General features: G+C 39.4%; 1 protein-coding gene across 1 annotated transcript in view; it reads left to right on the top strand.

Moving 5' to 3' along the window:
- tm9sf3 (transmembrane 9 superfamily member 3) overlaps positions 1-15,232 on the top strand; it is a 118,403-nt gene that overhangs the window by 64,108 nt on the left and 39,063 nt on the right. Inside the window, exons 8-9 of the mRNA XM_048616261.1 lie at positions 1,381-1,475; positions 8,142-8,272. Coding sequence (XP_048472218.1) covers positions 1,381-1,475; positions 8,142-8,272 — 226 coding nt within the window. The remainder of the gene's footprint in view (positions 1-1,380; positions 1,476-8,141; positions 8,273-15,232) is intronic.

The following is a 15,232-nucleotide window of genomic DNA, read 5'->3' as shown; positions in this document are numbered from 1 at the left end:
GACTGAGTCACTGTTTTCAGACTGTCTTTAAGGGGCGTACTTAAGGTCCCCTGCTTAACATTTATAATTCAAAGCTTATAAAATGTTGTGCTTTTCTTGTTATAAAGTTCTGTATGCCATTTCTATTGGCATTTTGGATCTGAAACTTGCTGTAGATCCACTTTCAAAGTTAACTTCTGAGGAAGGGTCACTGGACCCGAAATGTTAACACTGTTTTCTCCTCCACAGATGCTGCTAGACCTGCTGAGCTTTTCAAGCAACTTTGTTTTTGTTCAAAGTTAACTTGTCGGTTGTTTATTCTATGATCATATTCCTCTCTTCACTAAACGGCTGATATTTTACGATGTCCTATTGCATTACATATTGCCCAAGTTAGTGAGAAGACAAATCAGCAATTTCCAATCTGGTTGCCATCCAATCGTCCAAGCTGGAAATGCATTTATCTCAATAGGATTCAGCTTAGCTATGATGGCTTCTCATGTTGAATAGCGTGACTTTTCTGTTGGGGTTGATATGAAGACTGGCCACTAGGATAATGTATCAAACATTGTTGATCTTTCTGTTTCCTGCAGAGGATTATGGGGGTGTTATAGAAATAAGAATATTTATTTATAAGGCAGATTTTGCACGTTCTTGGTATGCTGACACATTCACAGCTAGCTTTTGAATGTTGGGAGAAAGCAGTGAGATTATACACATCAAGGTCTGTAAACGACAATGACCCAATAATTGAGGAGTAGCTGCTAATGATTCAGACTTCACTTAACAGAATCAGTGTAGTTTATCATCTGGTAATGGCAAAAATAATTTTGGTTGATAAATGCTTGGCCAAAAATGGGGCCAACAACTGTTTTGCTTCCTGTTTTTCTTGGGCGATGTATCATTCGTTCCATTTCGTAAGCATGCAATAGAAGGTTTATGGCATGAAAAGTGTGATTTTTAATCTGCTGTAATTCATCTTCAGTGATGCAGAATATTTCTGACCTATTAGCTTGATTCAATCACACTGATCTTGTTTCTTGAGTCAGATGAACTTTGAACAAACATTCATGATGCATTTAACAGCAAGTCATGGCATTTTAATATTTGCTAAAGGCATGACCTCACATCTTATGTGGTTTGTGATGCCTGCTTTGTCACAAACTAAATTTGCCATTGACAATTCAGATTTACTTAGTGTAATTGTAGACACTTCCTATGATATAATATTTAACGTAAGTTAGGCTACTTGCTTCTGTAGGACTGGACTATTATGGTTTGAAGCAAGAGAGAAATTCATAGTTTCTGTGTTGAGTCTCTATGATTCTGTGAACTGCCTGTGAAAGTGCTGTTGAATTTTTAATAATGATGTCCTTTCTGTTTTCCTCTTTTTCCTTCCAGGAGAGGATCAATGCTAAGTACGGCCATATTTGTGTTTGCAGCAACATCTCCTCTGAATGGTTACTTTGGAGGAAGCCTGTATGCACGACAAGGAGGTATTTTATGCATTTCATTATGTATTTTGCACTTATGATTTCTTGCCTCACTTCCTGAGTGGTAGGGTCCAGTATAACAGCTGATTTGCCACCTTGTAGTGTTTTACCAGTGTGCAGTATTGATATGTGAAACTAACTGCTAAATGTCCGTGCTCCTTGACTTTGGGGCATGGCATGGAATGGTGATGTGATATGTGGGAAGGGAATATAGCAAAGAGAGGCATATGACCATTGATCACCTGGCAGGGATTATTGGAAAGCAGCAGATGATTAACCATTCTGTTCAGTACCTTTTAGGATACTCAGGCTAACCACAATATTGTGAGAGGCTGTGTGTTTTGTGCATTCCAATATTAGACTGAAGGAATTAACTATAATAAATAATTCATCTATAATACATACAGTAAAGCAGAAATATGTGACAGTTGACCGATTACTTCTGAATGTCAATTACAGTCAAACTAATCTTCTCGGGCTGTATAAGTCAGTGTTTCCTTTCCAAGTTTTGTTTCTTGTCCCTGTCCTCGTGAGTGCAATAGGAGAAGCTTCAACTTTGTGTTACTTTTTAGCTATGTTTAAATGTCTTCTGAATCCTTTCAACCCTCATCACATCCTTCCTCAAATTGGCAACCAGAAATGGATATAATTCTTTAGATATCTAACGAGAGGTTTATGAAGGTTCAGTAGAATTTCCCTGCTTTACAGTTCCTCAGTTGGCATCATCCTCATTGTTTGTCACACCTCCAACTTTGATATCATGGAAGTGTTTTGAAATTTTACTCTATTGCAATGGCTAAGTCGATTTTTTTTTTTCAAATCTGCTGAGTGATAGAGAGCCTGGAGGAAGAGTTAATACTGAGGAGAGAGATTACTAATTATACAATGACTGAATAAAACAACTGGGTGTAAAAGCTACAGAATCTTAATAAATATTAAGGTGTATAAATTCTCGATAACTTGTTGAAGTAAACGTGAGTGAAGTTAAGAGATTAGGAATTCTTGATAGAGTCAATATTCTATGTTGAACCCTGTGGAACATGACTGATAAGGTAAACGCAGCTGAACAATTTTGAGCAAAGATTAGTATATGAATTAAAGCAGCATATCCGGTTTTGGTTAATAACACCATTGAGACACATTTGCATTTGGATACCAGTGAGGAAATGTATTTGACTGATTTTGTTGACTGGTCGATCAGTGCCAGGTTCAAGCCTATAAAATGTAAGACAATTTCAGAAAGCACTTCACACACTGATCAACAAATGGAAGGATTGTTAGGGATCTCACGTTAAAAATTCTGGAATCATTTATGAAACTGTTGAATGCTTTCATTGAATTGGAAAGATTTTTGATTGCACAACCCTGTGTGGCGTCTGGCTGCAGCTAACTGTTGCTGTCTTGCGGATTTTTACAATTTGGATACTTTGATTTTTCTTCTTGAGTTTTGGTGCAGCATGCATGTGGAGAGAAGCTGGTGATGAACACTACTCCATTCTTGGATCCTTCAATAAAGAATTAATTCTTGGAATAGGTTAATCCATAGACAATTAAAAATAGGAAAATTTGAGATGGCAGAATGGGCATTTTTAAGATTGAAAAGAATTAACATGATTAAACGAAGCAAGTTTATAAAAGCAAAGGTTTCAGATCCAAGACAGTAAGTTTAAATCTCAAGGAACTAGGACCAAATCTATGATGCTCTTGTAGAATAGAGAGGAGCTATGAATTGAATCTCATAAGAAAAGAATCAAAGTAGACAGCATAAAGGGGTTAAAGAGAGAATTCATGGTGAGAAGGGGAGCTTGTTCACTAAACAGCAAGGCTGGGTCTGTTCAGCCAAATGGTTTTTTCCTGTTGCTAATTTTGTTAGCACCATATGGTATTCCATTAAAGTCTAATGATCTCTGTGGTAAGGTAATCTGTGGACAGCTGGATTTTGGTAGTGTGGGACCTGCTTAAATTTTACTGCATACAGCAGCTGAACTGGTGTTTGTGCTGTTACTTGAACACTGAAAATTTCAAGGAATTTTAACATTACTACTGAAGTGACTTTCCTTCTCTGGAGGAAAGAATAATAAAGTTTTGAAGCTAACATTCATGTGTCAAATTTGTGTAGATAGCTTATTGGAAGAATATTGATCCAGTAGTTTTCTGTAGCTTATATTAAAGTTTTACCATTATGATGCTGCAAAACTCCATGGCTGCTCATGGCCCTAATTGATCTTTTATGGGAGGTCCCTAAAATAAAACAAAGAATTGCAGATGCTGGTAATCTGAAACAAACAAAACGGAAATTGCTGCAGAAACTCAGCAGGTCTGGCAGTGTCTGTGAAGAGAAAATGCGTAACGTTTTGAATGTTAGAAGAAGGGTTCCTGGACTCTAAATGCTAGCTCTGTTTTCTTTCCACTGATGCTGCCAGACCTGCTGAGATTCTCCAATTTCTGTTTTTGTTTGTATCAAGCTCAAACATAACTTTGTAGTTGAACTGAATATTGGAAAAAATTGATTTTCTAATTGCTATTGTGAATCAGAACTAAAACATCTGTTACCATATTTTTGAATCCACCTAGCGTTCTGTACTTGGGATAAGCATATTAAAGACTGAAGAACCTTCATGGAGCTTGAACAGTGCTCACTCATCCACTACATGGTGCAATTAACACTCTCCCAATTAAAACTTGGTCTTTTTTATCCATAACATAAAAATATTGTGTCACTGTTTCATACTAATTCCTTTGTGATAGTGGTTAATATTTTCGATTGGATATAAATGCCTAGCAGCAACTGCAGTATCGCATCAGGGGAAACCACAAACATATAAAGGAAAATTAGTGAAGAATAAACAGAAGTAAATTCAACAGATTTAAGAGTGCCTTCCATACTCCATGAAAATATTTCCAGTGACTTACCAGGCAGTCTAATCAAGATCAGAATGTCAGTTTGGGATTCAGTTAGAGATTCAGGATGCTAAGAGGTGAGCTTCATGAGCTTGAATCTCTGTTTTTGGTTTATAATTGAGTGTGAAACTAGACCAGAAAATGACTGGCTATTCAAATGCAGAAGACTTTGCATAACATTCTCACAATACTTTCCAAGGGATTTCCCTAGCTAACTTAACAGTTTCATGAATTATTTCTGGCATTTTTTCTTTAGTAGTTGGTACTGTTGAATCAAATTGCATCTCATCTGTAGCCTTAGCTGAGATGAACATCAATCTGGTTAGTTAACACAACAGTGTGAATCTTTAAGGTAATTGAATCACACGTTTGCTATATTTTCACTTTGTTCCAATAATAGATTTCTGTTATGGCTGGAAGACTGAGGAATGGAAACTGCCCTTTGGTTCCCCTCTATTGCTGTTTAAACAGTACCACTTGTTTCTCACTATCTTAAATAGAGTTTATGTAACCTCTGGGAATAACTGACCCCGGCGTACTTTTATGATTGGAATACCAAGCACTGTCTGAGGTTCCTGTGATTTAGCTTGTCTCCCATTTGGTCTGTTGCATTTCTTATGCTTGCATGATCCTGTCACTTCCATTATTCCTTTGCTGCTTTCATTATTTACAATTACGCTACCACCTAAAATTCAGTGCCACAATTTTCTATCATACACAGAAATAAAAGAAATGAAACACTGAGCCTTGTGTTCAATATCCTGTCTCCTCCCATCATTATTATTTTCTACAAGAACTGATTCTGCCAGGGTGCTATTTGACTATCATGATTCACTTTCCCAAACTTCGTACCGTCTCCAGATATAATGCTTTTCCCTGCAACCAAGTCTAGATCATCTATAAGAGTTACAGACCCAAAGCTGATGCTTTGGGAGCACCACTACAAACCAGCTTACTGTCAAAAACATCCATCTAACATCAACCCTTTGTTTCCTGTCAGAATATCAATTATGCATCCAAACTACCACATTGCCCTCAATTAAACGGGCTTCCATCTCAAACTACCTTCATGGCACTTCGGTAGTCCTTCTGAAAGTTCATAGATGCAACATTTACTGCATTATCTTGATCGCCCTTTTCTGTCAACCTATCAAAGAAGTCTTTAAAGTTAGATCAGTACTGTTTGCCATAGTAAAAATGAGCAGGAGTAGACCCATTCAGCCCTGCAAGCCTGCAGGGGCATTCAATATGATCATGGTCGATCAGCCAACTCAGTACCCTGTTCCTGCTTTCTTCCCATTGGTCTCTGAGAATTATATCTGATTCATACTTGAAATCATGAAATATTTTATTTGGAATTGCTTTTTCCAATAGAGAATTCCACATGCTTACCACTCTTTAGGTGAAGAAATCTCTCCTCATCTCAGTCCTAAGTGGCCTACTCCGTATCTTTAGACTGTGATTCCATGCTCTGGACTCCCTGGCAGTGTTCTCTCTAATTTTTCCTGCGCGCATCTCCAAGTGCAGAGTTTTACTTGACTTTCAGAAGGCTTTTGATAATGTTCCACATAAGAGATTAGTGTTTAAATTTAAAGCACATTTAAAGTGGGAATAGGGTTGTTTATAGGCCTGGCTAGAGACCTGGTTGGCATGCAGGAAACAAGGAGAAACAATTTTTCCAATTCCAATCCCCCTTATCAGCTCTACTAGTTACATCCTCTCAAAATTCCAGTAGATTTGTAAAGCATGATTTCCTGTGCAGAATCCATGCTGACTATATCTGATTTTATCTATCTTTTCCAAATGTTCCACTATTAAATCTTTTATAATGAACTCTAATATTTTCCCTGCTACTGGTGGTAGCTAACTGGTCTGTTATTCCCTGTTTTCTCTCTAACTCCTTTTTAAAATAGTGGGGTTACATTAGATGTCCTGCAGTCCACAGGACATGTTCTAGAGTCCAAAGAATCATGAAAGATGACCACAAATGCGTCCACTATTTCCAGAACTACTTAAGTACTCTAGGATGTAAATTATCGAGCCCTGATACTTATTGGGCCTTTGATCACGTCAATTTCCCCACTGCCATTCCCCTCATTATGATTTCCTTTATTCCTCCCTTTCATTAGATCCTGTGTTTCCCCAACATTTTTGGGGACAATGTTTGAAATATCATTGTGAAGACAGACCAAAATATGTATTTAATTAGGCTGCTATTTCTTTGTTCTCATTATAACCTGCCCCACCTCTCACTGTACAGGACCTATATTTGTCTTCAGTAATCTTCTTCTGTTCACATACCTGTAGGAGCTTTCACAATTAGTTTGTATGCTCCCCGCAGGCTTACTCTTGTATTCTATTTTCCTGTTGTAATCAATCCCTTCGTCCTCTGTTGCCGAAATCTAAACTGCTTCAAATAATCAGGTCTGCTTTTTTAAGCCAATTTGTGTTTCTGTTTATTTACTTATCTGTTTGTTAATTCATCCACTTTATTGTGAATGCTGTGCGCATTGAGACACCTGGCCTTAAGACTTGTCTTTTTAACATTCTTTGTCCCGTTTGTTTTATTTTGTGCTGTGGTCATATTTGATTCTTGCCCTTGAATCCTTGGCTGATCACTTTTCTCATTTCCATTCTGTCTTTTGTTTTTGCCCTTGTTTGCCTCACTTCTGTCACCCTGCATGTGGTCCCATCCCCCTGTCAGCTGAACTCTCCCAAGCCCATGCCAGCTGCTCTCTTTTATTAACTCATGCCTTTCTAAATGACAACAGATTCTAATAACATCCCTGTTAGCAATGTTACACTGCCTGGCCTGTAGTTTCCCGGTTTCACCTCACTTCACGTATAGCAGAATGAACACACTATACTAAACTGAAAGAGATACAAGTAATTTATTATTTAACTCGAGCCCTGAATAAATTTATATAGTCACAGACAATATGACCGAAACAAGAGATATTCCACATATCTCAAAAAACACAAGCAGGTTTCCATGACAACATCCTGCATTGGGCTGAGCACATTGAAAAAAAGGAGAAATCATTCCATGTGAGAACAGTTCAACTAGGATGGGGTGAAGTGTGAATGGGTTTCTAGTCAAAAGAGAAACGATAACCCTGGAGCCTTCCTGCTGTAGAATAGATGAGTAGAGAAACTGACCAGTGAAAAGCCGAAAGTTGGAGCTAGGGAGCAGTTTCATGACGGATGATATTGAGTCACACATGGGTGAGTAGAGAATGGACAAGATGCAAAAAAACTAGTTGTGAGCGATGAAGGATAATACACAGAACAGGTTGAAACAATGACCTCGTGGAGCAGTCCTGTTTAAGGATCCAGGAAAGAGGGCAGAAATAGCCTCAATGGATTTGGGGACTGTGCTTGGATGTGCTGGACAAAAGATTTCCATAAGAGATTGTGCCAGTGGCAATCTTTGAAACAAAGGCTGGACATTCAGTGGTGGCGGTCATGTTCAAGGTGGAGGTTAGAGGAGATATCCAGGAGTCGGTGTTCTACCTGGACCAGGCAGAGGTCAATTTGCCATGCAACAACAGCAACACGTTTCAGTGTCAGGATTGGGGAACTTGAGAGAATGGAGCGCTTGCAGCAAGTTGGGAGGAATATAATTTATTAACTGGAAAGTCGTTTGAGTTGTTCTTGACCTGTGAAAGAATTTGTGTAAATACAGATCCTTACTTTGTCTCTGAATAGGTGAAGTTGTTTGAAACAAGCTTTAATTTTGGCTTTCTGCTTTTTTTTTTAAATAAATAGGCAGAAGGTGGATAAAGCAGATGTTCATTGGAGCATTCCTGATCCCGGCCATGGTGTGCGGAACTGCATTCTTCATAAATTTCATTGCAATGTATTATCATGCATCACGAGCTATTCCTTTTGGAACAATGGTGAGCATGTTAGATAGTCTTCAAAAAATGGGTATAAATATACAGTCACTTATCCTCCCATAGAAAATTGTTTCCCTACACCGAAGTTTTACTGCCTTGTGGTAGATTTGACCGGCACCCACTGCTCTTGATTTCTTCAAGTACTGAATTATGTTGTATGCAGACTTCATCCTTGCCCTTTAGACTGAGTTTAGTCTTGAACTGGTTTAAGCTTATTCACTGGTATTTTACGTATCTCGTAAATAATTTTAAAACTAAAGTATCAAGATTTTGCTCTCTGTATTCACTCTCAGTAATGCCCTCTAATATTAAGGGTTATCCCTATAACTGTTGACTCAGTTTCTAAAACTGAATGGAGCACTCAACATGACTTATTTGGAGAAATGTAAAGTTTTAGCAAGATAGCCTTCATTTTATCTGCTGATTTTTATGATTATAAGTGATATGTTTCTTTACCTTTAATAGTGGATGCTCAGCATCGATTATCACCTGCTATCATTCTCAGATCATTCAGCCTCTCTGCAACTATGTCAATGGCAAATGATAAATTCATTTTTCTTATTCTTCCTTCCAGCATTTAGTATCCTGTACATATTGAATTTATTCTGCTGTAGCTTGGCTTTATCAGACTCAATCACAATCATTCAGTTGGGTATCAATTGCCAGCTACTGCTTGTTTGAATCGAAGTTTTTTTTATCAGTGAGGAGACACAGCCATTCTTGAGGAGTTCTCCTCAGCATATCATCCCAAGGTGATAGCTTTCCCCTACTAGTGCGTGATAGTTTTCACGCTGTTTCTTACTCACTCCTGGGTTTTCATCAAGGATACCATAGCATTTTGTTTTGTTCTTTTGTGAGGTGTGTGTGTCTTTAGTAAGTCCCCCATTTTTTGCCCATATCTAATTGTCCTTGAGCCAAGAGTAGTTGAGAGTCAATCATGTTGCTGTGAACCTGCAGCCGCACGTAGGCCCGACCAGGTAAGGATGGCAGATTTCTTTCCCTAAAGGACATTAGTGAACCAAATGGCTTATTACAACATAACTTTGTGCCCTCATCACTGAGACGAGACTAGCCTCCCCTTCCAGATTTTATTAACTGTATCTAAATTCCACGAGCTGCTGTGGTGGTGTTTTAAACACTCGTTCCCGGAGCATTTAGCCTTGCTCTCTGAAATAGTAGCCCAGTGGTATAACTAATACATCACCTGCTGTCTTCCTAATTATATCAAAAAGAATAACTTTAATTTATATTGGGCTTTTCAGAATATCCCAAAATACTTCATAGCTGACAAATTACTTGGGCAATACGGTCACCTATATTTTAGACATACAAAGCAGCCAAGGTCTCAAAAACAACGAGATGAATGGCCAGTTTGAAAGATGCTGTTGACTGGGAGAAAAATGTTGACCAGGACACCAAATGGTTTTACTCTTTTTTTTTTTCAGTAAAACTTTTTGTATCTTTTACTGCAGACAGTTTGATTTAGTGGCCCTTGGAATCTATCACTTTCATTGCTGCACTGAGGGATCAGTTTAAGTTATATCCTTCTGGGATAGGGCCTGAACCTAAAGCCTTCTTACCCTCTGTCCTATAAGAATGGTTCCATTAAGCCAGACCAACATTCGTCAGAGGCTTCACATTATCAGGAAGGACCTCTTCTTGCTGAAACCATCTTGACTGCCATTTATTAGTCTACTTTAACACTGAGTATTTTCTAGTTTTCTCCTTGTGATTAGTTTTATTGATGCAAGAATTGATAGTCTAATGGGACTGCAATACTCTACTTGCTGTGTTGCTATCTTGAAAGACTGCTTACTGTTTCATATTTTCCCAAGCCACTAGACATATGTATTAGAAGCAGGAGTAAGTCATTCGGCCCCTTAATAAACTTCAGTGCATATGGACCCAACCTTTCCTGATAAAATAACCCCTCCTGTCAGGAATTGGTCCTCTGAACCGCTTCTAAGGACACCAAACAATACAGGTTGGCTAGATGTCTCAATGCCCTTTACAACAGTGGAAAAGTGTCCCTGCTTTTGGGATTTATTGCTAATGAAATAGAGTGTATAATTAAGGAAATATTGTTGCAAATGTACAAGGCATTAGTGAGACTGCATCTGAAGTGCTGCATACAGTTTTGGACCCCTCACTTGAGGAAGGATGTAATTGCATTGGAGGCAGTTCAAAGAAAGTTTACCAGAGGAATTCCAGAGACGAAAGGCTTGTCTTTTGAAGAGTGATTGAGCAAAGTAGATGTAGGGAGGATGTTAAGAGGGTCAATTTACAGTGAGAAGTTGTAGTTTTAGATGAAGGGATGGTCAATTTAAAACAGTGATGAGGAGGAATTACTTCTCTCAAATGGTAATGAATGTGTGGAATCCACTACCGTAGAGTAAATTGAATGCCAGGACACTAAATAAATTCTGAGGAGGAGGTGGACAGATTTTTATTTAGTTAAAGGATCAGCGGGACCAGGCAGGAAATTGGAGTTCAGGCCACGCTGAGGTCAGCTGTGATTATATTGAAAAGTGGCGCAGACTTGAAGGGCTGAATGGCCTAGTTCTACTCCTAGTTCTTATGTTCTGCTTTTATATTCAGTTACCCTTGCAATAAACAGCAACATTTCACATTTCTTAATCACTGGCTGTATCTGCATGCTATCTTTTTGTGACTTGTAGACCAAGAATTCCAGGTCGAGTTCTGCAACCTTTTTCCATTTAAATAATCTGTTTTATCTGTCAAGTTGATCATGCATTTCTCTTCGTCCAGGTAATTGGTAAAGATTATGAATAATTGGAGCCCCAGCGCTGATGCCTTTGAACTTTGCTTGTTGCATCTTGCCAACCTGAAAATGACCCATTTTATGCATACTTTTGCTTGTTATCTACCCAATTATTCCTTACTACCACCACCACCTTTATGGTCCTTTCATTGCTTTCCATTGTGCAGCATCCGTGCTGAATCATGCTTCAACCACTATTGTCACTCGGTCTCTGCTTCAAAAACCCTCTGAATAGTCCAAAATCATTGTCACATTCAAGTGGATGGTTTTAGTTTTAGAGATGATGAAATCATGATTTCACTGCACCCAAAATAAGTAAGATAGTGTAGATGGCTACAGGAGGTAGGTTACTGTGCAGAATTGTGAGGATGTGCAAGAATATCAAAAACAGAAACAAGGCATTGATGCATCAGTTTCAGAAGTGGCAGAACTTTCAAGCATGAGTCTGGGTAGCAGAGGCAAGAGGTCTGGTGCTTGGAAATTCTGAGCAAGAAATGGATTATATTCTTGTGCATCAGGATGTACCTGGTGTGCAAAGGACTAGTAGACTTAATTTGTCTTGGGAATTCTCTTTGAACCACTGCTTCCCTGTCATAATCCAGACAGTGAGACTCAGTTACCAGCATTCCAGTCTGAATCCAGAGGTTGTGGTTTCAATTCCCATTTCAAGACTTCAGCAAAGCAATCTAGGCTGATACGCCAGTGTAGTACTGAGGGGTGCTGCATTGTCAGTAATGCCTTCAGGTGCAACATTAAACTGAGGCCTTGTTTGTTTTTTTGGATAGAAATTATTGATTTCTTTTTGGCATTAATTTAAGAAGTGCAGGTGAGTTAACTCGAGGGGCCCTCTTGTGGCACAGTGGTGGTGTCCCTACCCCGGACTAGAAGGTCTGGGTTCAAGTTGTGAAATAACTGCACAGAGGCCAGTTCCTGACACCAAGTTACCCTTCATTTAATAAACCAGCTTGGAGTCAGTCCTCAACTCCTAATCTCCTGATTGGTCCAGGTTAACGACCCCAATTAAAAACCTCATAGTCAGCAAGGTCCACCTGGTTCCAATCACTACAAGTAGATTAGGAAAATAGGTTAAATAAAAAAGCCAGCCTGTTCAGAGATGTTATTACACACGTCTGGAGCAGGTGGGACTTGCACCCCAGGTGCCACAGTCCAGGGGTAGGAACACTACTGAGGGCTCACTGAACAAGTTGATTTGTCTTAATCCACGCAGACCCCTCTGTCTGTGTAGTTGCTTTGTTCAATTGGTTTCTGCTTGATATTAACAGCAATTCACTAATCTTTTATATATTTCCTGATCAGCCTGCCCAGAGACATTAATACACACCACTGGAGCAGGTAGGACTTGAATCCAGGTCTTTTGGTTCACGGATAGGGACACTATTGCTGCACCACAAGAGCCCCCTGAACAGGTTAATTTTAAAAATGGTTTAAAAAAAACTGTCATCTGGCCAATATGTTGATTATAGGAACTTGCTTTGTACAAATTGGTAGTGACATTTCCTACATTATAAGTGACTGTATATCAAAAGTAATTTTTGATTTTGGCATGCCTGATTCATATATTCAAACAGCGCAGAAAAGGCCATCAGCCCACCGAGTCAGCATCTACATAACTGCGATGAAAGTGTGGTAATCCCACTTTCCTGCGCTTGTCCCATTTCCTAATGTTATGATATTTGAAGTATTCATCCAAATATTTTTTAAAGGTTGAAATGTTTCTAGCCTCCACTGCCTTCCCAGGCAATGCATTCCAGATTCCCTCCACCCTCTGAGTGAAAATGTTTTTTTCCCCATATCCCCTTTGAATCTCCAGTCCCTTACCCTAAAACTATGCCTTCTCATGATTAATCCTCCAGCCAAGGGGAACATCTCCTTTCTATTCACCCTCTCCATACCCCTCATAATCTTATACACCTCAATCATGCCCCCCCACTCTGCCTTCCCTGCTCAAAAGAAAACTGTCCAAACCTATCCAATCTCTCCTTATAGCTCAGTTGTTGCCTGGAATGAAGCGTCCTGGTGAACCTCCTCTGTACCCACTTGTGCAATCATATCCTTCCTGTAGTGACGTGACCAGAACTGCATACAGTACTCCAGTTGTGGCCTGACCAGCACTCTGTATAACTTCAACATTACCTTCTTGCCAAACCTGATGAAAGCAAACATCCGATTTGCCGCCTTAACCATCCTATTCATGTGCTCTGCCAACTTCAGGGATCTGTGAATAATAACCCCAAGATTCCTCTGTTCCTCTAAGCTACCAAGTGTCCTGTCATTCATTTAATACTCTCTCATCTTGTTCCTCCTTCCAAAGTGCATCACCTTGCATTTATCATGGTTAAATACCATCTGCCATTGGTTTGCCCATCTGACCAACCTATCTATAATCTTCTTGAAACTTAAAACCATTTTCTTTGCTATTGACCACTCCCCCAATCTTGGTGTCATCTGCAAATTTGCTTAATATTCTCCCCACTTTTCATCTATATCATTTCTGTTTATAACAAACAACAAGGATCCTAGTACTGATCCTTGTGGTACACCACTGGACACTGACCTCCAGTCACTCAAACATCCTTCTACCCACTATCCCTTGTGTACCAATACTAAGCCAGTTTAGACTCCATCTCACTAAGTTTCCCTCCATTCCATGTGCTTTAACCTTCTCAATCAGCCTCCCATGTGGGACCTTGTTAAAAGTTTTGCTAAAATCCATATAAACTATATCAACTGACATCCACGCACTTAATCACATTTTCAAAAAACTTCATCAAATTTGTTAGGCACAACCTCCCTCTGACAAAGCCATGGTGACAACCCCTATTTAACCCATGCCTTTCCAAGTGGGTATTAATTCATTCCTTCAGAATTTTCTGCAGTACTTTTCCTACCACTGACATGAGACTCGCCGGTTATTTCCTGGTTTATCTCTACCACCTCTCTTAAAAAGTGGAACTACATTAGCCATCCTCCAGTCCTCTGGCACTTAACCTGTGGCTAGAGAGGAATTAAAAAATATGTCTCAGACCCCTGCAATTTCCTGCCTTACCTCTGACAGCAGCCTGGGATGCAACATATCCAGGCCAGGGGATTTGTCTGTTTATAAGCCCTTTTTATTTAATTTGATGTTTGTAAAAGATGCTACATAAAAGCAAGTTTTTGCTTTTGCTTAGAGTCATTGAGTCATAGACTTATACAGCATGAAAATAGACCCTTCGGTTCAATTCATTCATACCGAACAAATATCCTAAACTAGATCTAGCCCCATTTGCCAGCATTTAGTCCGTATCCCTCTAAACCCTTCCTATTCATGTACCCATCCAGAAGTCTTTTAAATGTCGTAATTGTATCCATCTCCACCACTTCCTCTGGCAGCTCAGCCTGTACATGCACCACCCTCTGCATGAAAAAGTTGTCCCTTAGATCCCTTTTTAAATCTTCCCCTCTAACCTTAAGTTTCCCTTAAGCTTCCCCTCTAACCCTCTAGTTTTGGACTCCCCACCCTAGGAAAAAGACCTTGCTTATTCAACCTATCCATGCCTGTCAGATTTTATAAACCTCTGTAAGGTCACCCCTCAGCCTCTCACACTCTAAGGAAAAAAGCCCCAGCCAGTTCATCATCTCAAACCCTACAATCCCACCAACATCCTTGTAAATCTTTTCTGAACCGTTTCAAGTTTAACAATATCTCTCCTATAGCAGGGAGACCAGAATTGAACGCAATATTCTAAAAGTGGCCTCACCAATGTCCTGTACAGCTGCAACATGATCTCCCAACTTTTATACTCAATGCATTGACCAATGAAGACAGTTATGCCAAACACCACCTTCACCACCCTGTCTATCCATGATTCCACTTTCAAGGAACTATGCACCTGCACCCCAGGACTCTCTGCTTGGCAATGTACCCCAGGCCCACCACTGATGGTATAAACCCTACCCTGGTTTGCCTTACCAAAATGCAACACCTCACATTTATCTAAATTAAACTTCATCTGCCTCTCCTCGGCCCATTGGGCCATCTGATCAAGGTCCTGTTGTACTCTTAGGTCACCTCCTTCACTGTCCACTACACCACCAATTTTGGTATCATCTGCAAACTTAGTAACCATACCTCCTATATACACATCCAAATCACTTATATAAATGACAAAGAACAG

Source organism: Rhincodon typus, chromosome 34 (genome assembly GCF_021869965.1).
Source record: "Rhincodon typus isolate 14 chromosome 34, sRhiTyp1.1, whole genome shotgun sequence".
NCBI lineage: Eukaryota > Metazoa > Chordata > Chondrichthyes > Orectolobiformes > Rhincodontidae > Rhincodon > Rhincodon typus.
The sequence above is the reverse complement of the archived record's forward strand: the minus strand, read 5'-3'. Positions and strand labels throughout refer to the sequence as shown.